Here is a 13,870-nt window from a genome sequence, read left to right as displayed (position 1 = left end):
GGCTGACGCTGATGGAGATGATTTTTGAACCTAAAACTTCGAACTTAAGAGCACTAGTACCACCAGCTAAGCTATGACTAACGTATCTGATTGCGACTTGAGACCAGAAATTTCCACATTCGGTTGCAGTTTGGGATACATCTTATCTGTGACAGCAGTAGTGGGTGCTGCACCCTGATTTTCATTTGTTTGTGCTCTACTGTTGATTTGATGGTGGGCTGTAGTGAACAACTCAATGGACTGAATAGCCTCTTGTTAAATTTTCTATTATTCTATTGTCATGTTCCCTGAGGAAGGTAATGACCCAATATTTTTACAATTCTTAAGCCTTTCTACTTTTACAGGATGGCACTGTCATTGTGCATACAGTTCGACGCGGTCAATTCATGCGGACCCTACGAATGCCCTGTGAAAGCACACTGCCCATGACCATTGATGACCTTGTCATTGGATGCGAGGGTCAGATTGTTATTCACAGCAGTATAGAAAGCAGAGCATCATCCAAGGTAACAACACAATTCAAAATGGCAGAATGATTAGAGGAGTTCAAAATAAGTCTTTTTTTTTCCCCACTCAGGACGGAGGGAATCCAGAACATACTGTCTTAAAAGAGTGGCCAAGACTGAAACACTGATCGCATTTTTAAAAATTACTTAAAAATGTACCTGATGTGCAGTACCCTGCAAGGCTGCAGATCAAGATTTACAAAATGGCATTAGTTCATTTTTGGCTTGGCATAATTCAATGGATTGAATAGACTTTTGTCTTAACCTTTGTCTTGTTCCTTGGGGAAAGTAACGAAGAATCATGAGAGTGTCAAGTGCATTGTGGCAATAGTCGGTTGAAATATTTTAGATTCAGTAGCCAGAGATACATAAGCAGGTAATGGCAACTCAGTGGGCAGAATGGCCCACTTCTGCTTCTTTGTTTTATGGACTTGTGCAGATGGGGATTATCATCTGACAAGGAATGGTTAATTTCCTTTATATCTAGGGAATGATAACTTCTAAACACTAAATATAGAACAGGTACATGTGATGTCAGAATCATATCCATCATGTAGCTCAAGGTCACATTTTAGTTTACTTCATGCTGAGGACTATATGCTAGCCTTTCCAAACACTTGCATAGATGCAGGAAAACTCTGATGCCTGTTCAGGAATGTCTGTAGACCAGGATCTTGTCACCTCAATTTTTTTGTGACCGCTACCTGCACTGTGTTCTGGTCCCTGACTGCTTAGAATTGTTAATGCTCTTTCAAAGACATAGAATTAACACAGCATTGATTTTTCTAAGAATTCCATGTTATCCTAAAAAGTATGATTTATTAATGATTTACTCCAGGATGTAACATAAGTTTGGACAAAGCCAACTCAGTAATAGCTGTATTGGATGAATGAAACCAACAGCTTCACAAGATATCAGAAAATATGCATCATCTAACACTGCATCCCTGGGAGACACCATTTGTCTTATCCTACTAATTTGAATAAGCTCTATCATTTTCTTAATAATTTTGTACCTAAGCCAATAAGTCGCCTCCAGTTCTACGTGTTATCGATTTTGACTTTAGAACCTTGTTGAATGTCTTCTGGACATCCAAATAAATGGCATTCATCAATAATTAATTGCCATTTGATGTTATTGATATTTTTAATAACATTGTTCAGACAAGTTACAGCATGTATTTGGGGCAGTTGGGACATGAAACTTATGCCTACAGGTAAAGACAATATCACTGTTCTACAAAATGTACATGTTATATCTTTCGGAAATTCAACCTATTTGTTGGATGTGACTTACCTATTACAAACCAAAGCTTCCTCTAACTCCTTGTGTGATAGGTTGACCGTACAGTGGTTTGAATCAGTGTAAAAGAAAATGTCAGGTTTCGCATTAGCTGTGAGGAGAGAAACAGTTAACATTCCCGATCAATAACCTTTCCTCAGAACTTCAATTAACTGTTAGTTAAAGGGATATTTAAGAAATCTTTGTGCTATTAATATCTCCTATCTCCTTTCACTTAATGAAATTAACTAAATTGAGATTGTTTAAATCTAGGATAAGATGTTCTTACATCTATATTCTGTGAATGGCAAACACCTGGCCTCTGTGCCCATGGATGAGCAGGTGACTGCAATGTGTATCGTTGAGGAGTTTGTGGTACTGGGTACTGAGCAGTGCTCGCTGCAGATCCGGGACCTGCAAAGGTAAAGTGCTTGGTTCTATTCACACTGTTATTTGACACAAAAGACAGATCAGTGCTATTGAAATATGGGGGAGATTGATTGTCTTCAACACCATAAACTCAAATAAATGTATGCATTTGAAACAAAAATTTGTTTTAAATGGTTCAGTACATAAATGGGTGGCTTTGAACCACATAAGATGAAGATGGATGAGTCAGTGCTAAAGCTGGGTAATGCTAATAGTGCGGAGTAGATTTGGCTGTGTCTAACCCATGCTGTCATTGCCCTGACTGTTTGATGGGAAAGTATAATTGGAGCTTAATTCTGTATTTATAACCTATTAAAAAAAAATCAATTATTTTGCACTGTTCTCAATCTGAATATCCTGAATATTTTGGTCACAACAAGAGCATTGTGTTACTGATTCTGTTGCAGGGGACTCTAACCTTTTCATGGATCTTAAGTATTTGGTGCCAGATTTTCTTGGCTCTGCTTTTGGTAATTGTATGGTGCAGATAGATAAGTAAATCTGACAGCAGCACCAACACAATGGTCAAGTCCTGGTGTACCCAAAATCAGAGCATAGAGTAGGAATAAGTAGGCATTTGGCAGACTGGTGACAAGTTGAAAGTGAGAGCTGCCCACCGGGATCAGTGTTAGGACCCTTGCTTTTTCTGATTCATCTAAATAATTAGATGGGTGCTAGGGGAAAATCTCTGAATATGCAGATGATACTAAGCTAGGGAGAATAGTGAACTATGCAGATGATGCTGAGTGACTTCAAAGGAACACTCTCAGGTTGGCCAAATGGGCAGACACCTAGCAGATGAATTTAAATGCAGACAAATGTGAGGTAATGCATTTTGGTAGAAGAAGTATGGAGAGACTCAATGTGACAATAAACAAACAGAGGGACCTCTGGTTCAAATACATAATTCTCTGAGGTAGGCCAGGTGAGTTGAATCAATTGTTAAGAAGGCATATGGGATCCTCTGGCTTTTAAATAGACTGAGAGTATAAAAGCGAGGAACTTTACAAATCATTGACTACACCACATTTAGAGTATTACACTTGGTTCTGGACATTATAATTTAAGGAAGGATGTTAAAGCCGTGAAGAGATTTACTAGAATGATACCAGGAATAAGGAATTTTACATAGAAAGAAAAATGGGAGAAATTGGGCTCATTTTCCTTGGATTGCAAAAGGTTAAGAGGTGAACCTCAGAGGTATTCAAAATAATGAACAATTTTGACACAGTAGAGAAGGATATTCTGTTTCTAGTAGTTGATATGTCAGTAACTAGGGATCATAATTTCAAGATTGTCAGCAAGACAGCTAGGACTGAGATGAGGAGAAAATTTCCTTACGCAGCAAGTTGTTAGGATTTGGAATGTGCTGCCTGGCCAAGTGGTGGAGATGGATTTCGTAGGACGTTACAAAAGAAACCTAGATATCGATTTGAAAATGATTAGAGGGCTCTGGAGATAAGGTTGGAGAATGGGACTGGCTATAACACAGATTTATTAGAATAAAACCAAGATTTAAAGAGTTGCTGTATGAGTACAAGCTGCCTTAATATGGCTGTATTCCCTGTTGAAAAGTTTGAGTGCGTAAATATGATTGACACAGAAACTTTTCTGTTCGTGGGGGAATGAGAGGGAACAATATTTGGAACTATACAGTTTAGGAAACCAGGAATCACTTTTTCTCACAGACTAATGGAAATCAATAATTTTCACCCTCAAAAAGCTTGTAGATGCTGAGTCAATTTAAATTTCTTCAAATTGAGTGTGATAGACTATTGTAGATTATTGACAGTCTGATGGTAATGACACATGTGTCAGAGAAGTTGACTTTGTTAATGCCTGTCATGTTATTTCATTGCTTTTTTTCTCTAGTTTGAAGAATGCAGTGGAGGAAATGGTCATGAAGGTTCCCATTCACTGTGTCTCCGTTACCAAAGATAACAGCCATATTCTAGTTGGATTGAATGATGGAAAACTAATTGTGGTAGCTTCGGGAAAACGCTCTGAGGTAAATCACAGTCAGAAAGGCACAAGACGCTTGGGGGTATAATCGAAATTACACATCATTTTTATAACACTTTAATGAATTAAATCATTTGATGATGTTTCATTGATGTGTTAAGATTAATATTGAGCCAAATAAGTTACATGGAAATGTTAAGTTCAAAGAAAGGCCAAAACATCTCAGCTCAGAGAAGTGAGTACCTAATCTTGACTAATTTGTGATGTATTACTAAAGGAGGCCTGCAGTATCAGTAATGCCATTCCATCAGTTGGGATATCAGTATATTGTAGAAATTTTGAAGAGCAGTCACACCACCAGGGCTACCAAACCAAAATAAAGGCTAAACGCCTAATTTTCAGCACATGGAATCTTCCTGTGTATGAATTGGCCACTCACTGCATTAGGCTATTAATAAAGTATGTTTGCACCTCAGGTAATCAATTGGCTGAGACACACTTTGGGATGACCTGTGGGAGTGATTTGTAAATCTAAGGTGTTCCTTATGTGTTGAGTAGTTACAAGTGACTGAATGATCTACTTTGTCAAAATATTATTCATTTATGTCATTGTAACCTGAACTTGAATGGGACTCAGACCCAGGCCAGTTGAGCAAAAAAGTCGATTTTTAAGAAGATTTGTAGCTCAGGTTGAGGTTCTGGACGTGAGTTTGCTCGCTGAGCTGGAAGGTTAGTTTTCAGACGTTTCGTCACCGTTCTAGGTAACATCAGTGAGCCTCCAACGAAGCGCTGGTGTTATGTCCCGCTTTCTATTTATCTGGTTAGGTTTCCTTGGGTTGGTGATGTCATTTCCTGTTCTTTTTCTCAGGGGATGGTAGATTGGCTCCAAATCCATGTGTTTGTTGATGGAGTTGTGCTTGGAATGCCATGCTTCTAGGAATTCTCGTGCATGTCTCTGTTTGGCTTGTCCTAGGATGGATGTGTTGTCCCAATCAAAGTGGTGGCTAGGATACATGAATATCAACTAGCCACAAAACGACATGACCCACTATCACTTGTATCCTTACATACAGATGAGGAAGGACACCACTTTGATTGGGAAAACACATCCATCCTAGGACAAGCCAAACAGACACGCACGAGAATTCCTAAAAGCACAGCATTCCAACCGGAGCTCCATCAACAAACACATTGATTTGGAGCCCATCTACCACCCTCTGAGAAAAAGAACAGGAAATGACATCACCAACCCATGGAAACCTAACCAGATAAATAGAAAGCGGGACATAACACCAGCGCTTTGTCGGAGGCTCACTGATGATGTTACCTAGAATGGTGACAAAACGTCTGAAAACGAACCTTCCAGCTCAGCTAGCAAAAAATTCACCCAGCAAAGTCTGCATTGGCTTTTTCAAAAAGTATTTACAGATGGTCCTACTCTTCCATTGTATCTCCAAGTCCCTGAAATTTTCATTTCCTTTAAATAGTTAATTGGCACTGTCCCACTGTCACATTCCACTTCACGTAGCAGCCGCGCCTCCTAGAGTAGCGCATGTCCCCCCGGTGCTGCTCTCCCCTGAAAAACTGAATGCCTGGTCACTTGAAATTTTCATAACTTAAATCAAAAATTTCTTTTGTATGAAAGGATAAAGTAAGGATAGAAAAAAGCAGGCAAAAGTACTGCAGACAGATTTGCGCAAAAATAGGCAGAAAAGCAAGTTTTGGGAGGATACAAACAGTTTACAGAGAGATATTGAGATAACACGGTGTGAAGCTGGATGAACACAGCAGGCCAAGCAGCATCAGAGGAGTCAAAGTTTGACGTTTTGGGTCAGGACCCATCTTCAGATCTATTTCTGAAGAAGGGTCCCGACCCGAAACATCAAGCTTTCCTGCTCCTCTGCTGCTTGGCCTGCTGTGTTCATCCAGCTTCACACTGTGTTCTCTCCGATTCTCCAGCATCGGCAGTTCCTACTGTCTCTACAGAGAGATATTGATAGGTTATATAAGCAGGCAAAAAATTGGCAGGTGGAGTGTAATGTGGGAAAATGCTCATTTGGAAGGGAGAATAAAAACCAGTATTATTTAAATGGTGGAAAGCTGCAGAAGGCCAGAATACAAACCCACTTGGGTATTTTTGTGCATGAAACACAGAAAGCCAGCATAGTTGCAGCAGGTAATCGGGAAGGCTAATGGAATGCTTGCCCTTATTCCAGGGCGTTTGAACTATGAGAAACTGGAAGTATTATTACAACTGTACAAGATGCTGGTGAGACCATATCTGGAGTACTGAGCAGTTTTTGTCCCCGTATTTAGAGGAAGGGTTCATTTCATGGGTGGCAGTTCAGAGAAGGCTCACTAAGGTGATCCCTAGTGTGGGGGAATTGTCTAATGAACAAAGGTTACTCAGGTTTGAATTCCACCCATTGGAATTCAGAAGAATGAAAGGTGATTTTTAAGGTGCTTAACAGGGTAAAAGTTGAGAGGATGTTTCCCTTTATGGGAGATTCTAGGACCAGAGGGCATAATTTCAGAATTAAAGAGATATAATAATATCTTTCTTGCAGTTTGCCTTTGCACCTATTTTGCTATTGTGTGCAAATTTGGCTACGATACATTCAGTTCCTTTCTCCAAGTCATTTATTCCTGATTCCTTGATACAAAAGAAATTTTTATTCTAAGCTCTCTGAAAAGTTAAGACTGTGGTGAGCGGGAGTTTCTTCTCTAAGGATCGACTGGAACTCATTGAAACAGAGAGCTCTCAGGACCTTTGTGCCTATTTAAGGCTGAATTAGATGATTGATAGAAGGGGAATCAAAGGTTAGGAGGAGAGGGCGGGAAATTGAACGTGAGGACTCTTGGATCAGCCAGAATCCTGTTGAATGGTGGAGCAGGCATAATGGGTTAAATGGCTTACTGCTGTTCATGTATATAAAAAAGAAGCAGATAAATTGATTTGAGGTGCTGATTAGCCATGATGGTAATTAGAAAGTGGAAATGTCCAGAGTTGCGCATCAGGAGTTGTCACATAGCTAAGGCACTGAGGAGTTGCTGTATCCACGTGGCCACAACTTAACAACATTCAGGAGTGGAATGGTGTGGCATGGTGGCGCAGTGGTCAGCACTGCTGCTTCACAGTGCCAAGGAACTGGGTTTGATTCCACCCTCGGGTGACCATACGGAGTTTGCACATTTTCCCCTTGTTTACATGGGTTTCCTCTGGGTGCTTTGGATTCCTCCCACGGTCCAAAGATTGTGCAGGTTAGGTGCATCGGTCATACTAAATTGCCCATAGTGTCCAGGGATATGAAGGTTAGGTGGATTAGTCATGGCAAATATAGGGTTATGGGGGGTAGGATAGAAGCTTGATCTGGGTGGGACGGTGTTCACAGGATTGGTGGACACTTGATGGGCCGAATGGCCTGCTTCCACACAGTAGACATTCTCTGAATGAAGAGGGAAGTGGACGACTCATAACAGCACCTCTTAGTTTAATCTCTGTCCTACTTTCAGATGCGGTCAAGTCAGTTCGCTAGGCGGCTGTGGAGTTCCACCAGGCGCATTTCCCAAGTGTCATCTGGAGAAACGGAGTACAACAAGACTGACGCAAGCACAAAGTAGAACTCCTCTACGATTAGCCACATTGTACCAAGAATCCATCACTGTTACAATCTTCAAAAACAAACATTACAATTTATTTAAAACTTTTTTTCAAAGATGAAAACTCAGCGAAACTGGCAGGCTGGAGAAGCAGAGGGCTGTGCTTCTTCATCTTGGTATGATGAACTGCTTTCACCAACCAAGGCGCCTGTTCAGATCCAAAGGATTTAAAACATTGAATGTTTACAATGAATGTGGGAGAATGATTCGATGCCTTAATACTGCAAGGACTTTTAAAATTGTTTTTAGACATTTGTTGATTTTTGACAACATTTTTCTTTCTGCACAGCGTGAACTTCCGGGTACATGTAGAATGTTGTAGTTATTATGAGGGTATGAAGATGTTAATAACTGAGTTTTGGAGGAGATTTTTTGTAGGGCTGGGATATTTTTTATCATTGCTCTGAATCTTCATCTTTTCAATCTTTGTGTCACTGTTACAAATTGGGTAAGCTAAAGATATAAGACATATCGGTAATGTTTAAAATATATGTACAAGATTGTTATCTGCTAAAACTTGATACCATAGTAACAGCTGACGTACAATTCATCTGCTAGTAGTTAGTCTTTAGCGTCCATTTCCATACCTTATATTTCCCATAAATTCATTTGCAGCACAGAGAAGGGATGTTTGGCCCATTTGAGTCAGTGTCAGCAGTTCAGTCAGTTCCATTACCTTGCCCTATCCCCATAACTCACCTATTCCAATTGCACTTCGACTTTCCTTTTGGAATTATTGATCATCACTACTTGTACCACCCTTATGGGCAGCTAATTTCAGATCATTAGCACTGATTGTGTAATTAAAAACTCTTCTTTGTATTTCCCCTAGGTCTCTTGTAAAAACCTTAAATCTATATGCCCTCATCTTTGTACCCGTTAGCTTGGATGGCTTGTTTTTCCTGTCTACCTTATCCAAACTTGAATTAATTCTGTGCACCTCTATCAAATTTCTCCTCAATCTCCTTCGCTTTAAGGAGAACAATTCCAGCAACCTTGTACCAAAATCTCTTGTACCTGAAATTTACTGGATCTGTTGGGCTGAGTTAATTGTGATACTGTTAAACCAAAATCTTTGAAGTCAGGAACATCTTAAGGTACCCCACTCCAATTTATACAATTGTGCGTTGAAGTTTTTTTTACTGGAAAAGGAACCAGCGAAATGCTGTGGCGATTATTACCGACTTAGTCTTCTCATTACAATAAGATTTTTAAGGTTCTACCCTTCAGTTAGGAGCACCATTCCTTGGGATCACATGACAGGAGGTTGCATCTATCATTTTCATTAGTTTGAAATTGCTTACTGAGCACTTGTAATCTACCACTGTGTTCCATTCACACCTGAAAATGTACAGTTATCACCATTATCCACTGTCAGTTAATTCTTCATGAATCACTATGTCATGTAATAAGGTCCAGACAATTTAGCAGGGTATTAAAAGAGAATTAGATAAATACTTGAACAGAAGATATTTATGAGCAGTAATTGGATTGTTGTATCAAAGAGCTGATATATTGGCATAAAATGAGCAAAATGGCCAATCTATTGATGGCCATGACTAACAATGCCTTTCCCAACTTTGTCATCAAGGAGGCATGTCTTTTATTGCATCTGATTTCCAACAACTCTCTGTGATAAATTTTCCAATATTATTCCTAATTTAAACATGATAGTTTCTTTCCTTAAATCCTTCTAAGTTGCAATGCATTTTTTTCTCCCTTTCATTCAAAATCAAAATGCATGACGCTGACTCCTACATTTAACCTAATTTATTTGCCTCCAGGACTTTTGAATGAAATCTACATACTTTTGAACCCCAGTTTGCGATTACTGAATCGATGTTTTTTGATTTACTTGTCTTCCCTTCTACTATTCTCAATTTTACAGATAGTTTTAATAATAGAATATTAAGTTGAATCGGAATATAACATTTGGTCTTAATTCTCTTGAGTAATAGTGAAGATTGGAGATTCAGGCAGGATTTCCTCTCCTGATCACTATAGAGCCAGTTGAAGTTGAGATTGAGGCCACTTGACAGGTTAAACAATGTCCTGATGCATGCTGTCTGGCGCAGATGTAATAAATGGACATTTGGTTGAAATTATAGTCATGAGTCCCTGGTACTGTTCTGTAACTTTTTCAGCGGGTGGGGGGTCGGAAGGAAAGCTGATGGAAAATAAGAGAATGAATTTTAAAATTGCTGTAGAGCATTTTAATATTTTATGTTTTATGTGTTGACTTGTTTGAAACTTGGTCTGGTGCTAAAACCGAAGTGGGAAACTATTACTAGATCATTATTCTGGCGCAAGCTCATCTTTTCACTTCTCACAAGAATGAGCTACTCAAATGGCACATATTCACTCACTGGCCCCTTTCACCTTCACCTTATCTCTTGTGATTGACAAATATTATCTGTTTAATGATGGTATATAAACTGCTGATATTTGATTCCTGATTTTTATTTATGGCTGAGGTGGTTGTTTAATCAGGAAACTCACTTCTTCTCATCTCAGTATCCTATAAATATCATTCTTTAAAATTCATCAAGCATTTTTTTTTACTGTCAGAAGATTTTTGGGCCCTGTTATATTAGTTTTAAGGGATATTTTGAATTTAATGGATTTTTTAAAAGTGATTTTAGTATATACTATTTTGGTTTAGTAATTAGCTCCATGGGAAAATAATTATAATTTAGTTACAGGTAATATACAGTAATACTTAATGAGCCCACAATCTTCCATGCCTCAAAGGACAAGGGAAAATCACCAGCAAAGCATGTCACCTATAAACTCAACCCCAAATTGCACATTATTCTAACTTGGGACTGTTCCTTCATTGCTACTGGGTTGACATTCTGAGGTCTCTCACCTCACAGCATTTGGTGTGTGACCATGCCGCATGGACTGCAATGATTCACAAAAGCAGCTCACCAGAATTCTAAGGCAAGAAAGAATTGGTAAAAAAATGCCGACATAGTTTGGAACAATGTTTTAGACTTATTGAAAACAGGCCGGGTATTTCACGTTTGCATTGGGACGTGGTTTTGGCCCAGCAAGAACAGACAATGTTTCATGATTTTGATGTGGATGTTATATTTGCATTGGATTAAAAAGAAGTGCTCTAACCAATGAAAACTAAACTTAATAATTTGTATAAAAGTTATTCTGGACACTCCACCTTTTTGTGCTTTAGGTGTACCAGAGTTTGGGCCACATAGGCCATGGTTTTTAAATTGAAGCGAAGCAGGTAGCTCTCAGTCTGGATAGTGGTGGAGACATGAAAATTGACCTTGACAACTTGGCGTGGAGAGTGTGGTAAATCTGGGATGATTCTGCCTCCTACCTTCAGTAATTCCTTTTGGAATTTCACATGTGAACATGGATAAATAGAGCTCATGTTCTCTTTTTTTTCCTTAGATTACATATGGGTACTGTTGACATCTTGGATTAAATAGCTAACCCTTACCCTATTAACTGTCCAAACCTGCAGCTGGAAGGAAAGTCCTGATTTTTAGATATTGAAGTTTCATCATAGTGAATCTACAAACATCACTTGTTCCCAACGTTTCAATTTTTAAATTAAGCCAGCTTTCATTTCTGTTATATGCTTAATAAACATCCCTTACGAAATTAGCATTAGCCCAAACTCTGACCACAATCAGAGGCACAACCAGTTCACCATCTAAATTGATCACAGAGCAGCAGCAACAATATTATATTTAGAGTTACAAATATGTATGGTGATATGAGGTTATTATATTCCCAAATGGTATGATAAATTACTTTCTGGCTACAATATGATAGGATGCAACCAAATGTTGTAACATAATCATTCCAATAAATTCCATGTGCGTTCTTAACTTTCCTTTCCTCCAACTTGTGGCACCTGCCACCCACACTGCCACTGCATGTGCCACCAGCTGAGTGTCATTAGCACTCAGTTTCTCGAGTATCCACTTATCTTAAGGGACTGGGAGTGCTCGGCAAATTTGATACTTGAGAGGAAGCATCATAAAAATATTAAGCTGCCTGCTTGCAGAGTTGAAGACCCTGGCATCTTCTGATCTCAAACTAATTTGTGGTCTTTCCTCCAAACTCCTAGCAATGATTTTTAGAATTGTGCCCAATAAGTCTCTGCAATTTTTGAGTCTCACATTGGTTGTTGATTGAGAGCAGACAGTGGACTCAGTGATCCTAAATTAAGAGCACTTTTGGACTTGTTTACTTCTTCCATTTAGGAGCCTGTTTCAACAAAAATTGAATCAAGGAGAAGGGAACATAAAACAGATTTTCCACATTTAGTTGATATCTACTCCATACTGCCAGAATATGCAGATTTGTTGTCATTATCTTAAAATAAGGCAGCAACATCAATGTCAAATTTCCTGCTAGCAGGCTGAATACTTTCTTGTTGTAAAACGTTTCATGTGTATGTGAATTAATATACTTTGGCTTGTTGGAGAAGGCAACTAAATTTTATTTAAATTTGTTGGACATCTACTTGAGTACTGTGATTTGTAAAAGAAATGTTGATACTTTTGTGAACATGTGATTGTGAAGAAGATTTTTTTGAAGAGGTTTTGAAAATGGAAAGTGGATATATTTTCAAGTGTGGTGTTTTGCACTATGTACATTAGACCATTACAGCAAACAACAAGAGACACCGCTATGGGTATTTTCTATCAGCAGTTTAAAAACAAAATTAGGTCAAGTTATAAAGCCAATAGTCACTGCTTGGATTTGAAGCTTTTATTTTTAAGGAAACAACAGCTGCCTTTGTGTTTATTCCACTGCCTGATTGGAGAATAGGTGTTTCAATGAGTACATTCCATAGACACTGAATTTAAATTCAATGCATTTATGTGTACAGGTACATGTGTTTTCCCTTTTTCTGTTTGTCTGTGCGTGTGCGTGTGCATGTGTGTGTGCGTACGCACGTGCACATTGTTACAGAGAAGATGCCTTAAGTGTAAAAATATATCTTGTGGCCTTTTTTTAGATCTGTTTGTCCACTTACTGTTTGTGGTGTATGTGACTTGAACTTTTGCTTTCAAAAACACTGAAAATGGAAAATGTTTTATAAATACATATATTTAAAAATATCATGCTTTGATTTTTGTTTGTGCACACATTGAATCACCCTACTGAAATTCAAGTCATATGCTTTTTGAGAAAATCATAAATCATAGAATCCCTACAGGTATGGAGGCAGACCATTTGGCCAGTTGAGTCCACACTGCCCCTCTGAAAAGCATCCCACCCAGACCTACTCCCCAACCTATCCCCATAACCCAACATTCTCCCAGGCTAATCCATCTAGGCTGCACATCCCTTGACATGTTGGGCAGTTTAGCATGGCCGATTCGCCTAACCTGCACAGATTTCTGTAATTGCCAAATTTCACCTCTACTTTCTTTTTTCAGTTTCTTATTTTGGGGTTTTTGTTTCTCCTTGATTCTTTGCGATTTCTGGATCCTTCTCTCTCAATTCCTTCCAGTTTTGTTTTGAGGAATGGTAACATGCAGAATAAAATACTGCAGCTTTCTGTCCAACAGTCTAATCTGAGATAGTTCTGCCTGAAGCACAGTCTAGTAAGATAGATCTGGTATAGTAATACAACGGTTATGTTACTACGCTGATCAAGGAACAAAGAAAATTTCAGCACAGGAACAGGCCCTTTGGCCCCCCAAGCCTGCGCCAATCCAGATCCTCTATGTAAACCTGTCACCTATTTTCCAAGTATCTGTATCCCTCTGCTCCCTGCCCATTTATGTACCTGTGTAGATACATCTTAAATGACACTAGCGTGCCCACCTTTACCACCTCCGCTGGCAACGTGTTCCAGGCACCCACCACACTCTGCGTAAAGAACTTGCCACGCATATCTCCCTTAAACTTTTCCCCTCTCACCTTGAAATTGTGACCCCTAGTAATTGAGTCCCCCACTCTGTAAAAAAAAATCTTCTTGCTATCCACCTTGTCTATACCTCTCATGATTTTGTTGACCTCAATCAGGTCCCCCTTCAACCTC

The 13,870-nt window shown here is 39.0% G+C and overlaps 1 protein-coding gene across 5 annotated transcripts in view; it reads left to right on the top strand.

Annotated features, from left to right (window-relative positions):
• nbeal2 (neurobeachin-like 2) overlaps positions 1–12,903 on the top strand; it is a 218,230-nt gene extending 205,327 nt beyond the window's left edge. For all 5 annotated transcript variants that reach the window (XM_048528978.2, XM_048528976.2, XM_059646160.1 and 2 more), the window contains 4 exons: positions 345–506; positions 2,062–2,210; positions 4,090–4,225; positions 7,693–12,903. In XM_048528978.2, the coding sequence (XP_048384935.1) occupies positions 345–506; positions 2,062–2,210; positions 4,090–4,225; positions 7,693–7,800 (555 nt within the window). In that variant the 3' untranslated portion in view covers positions 7,801–12,903. The remainder of the gene's footprint in view (positions 1–344; positions 507–2,061; positions 2,211–4,089; positions 4,226–7,692) is intronic.
• Positions 12,904–13,870: the final 967 nt, after the last annotated feature.

This window comes from Stegostoma tigrinum, chromosome 5 (genome assembly GCF_030684315.1).
Source record: "Stegostoma tigrinum isolate sSteTig4 chromosome 5, sSteTig4.hap1, whole genome shotgun sequence".
Lineage (NCBI taxonomy): Eukaryota > Metazoa > Chordata > Chondrichthyes > Orectolobiformes > Stegostomatidae > Stegostoma > Stegostoma tigrinum.
The sequence above is the reverse complement of the archived record's forward strand: the minus strand, read 5'-3'. Positions and strand labels throughout refer to the sequence as shown.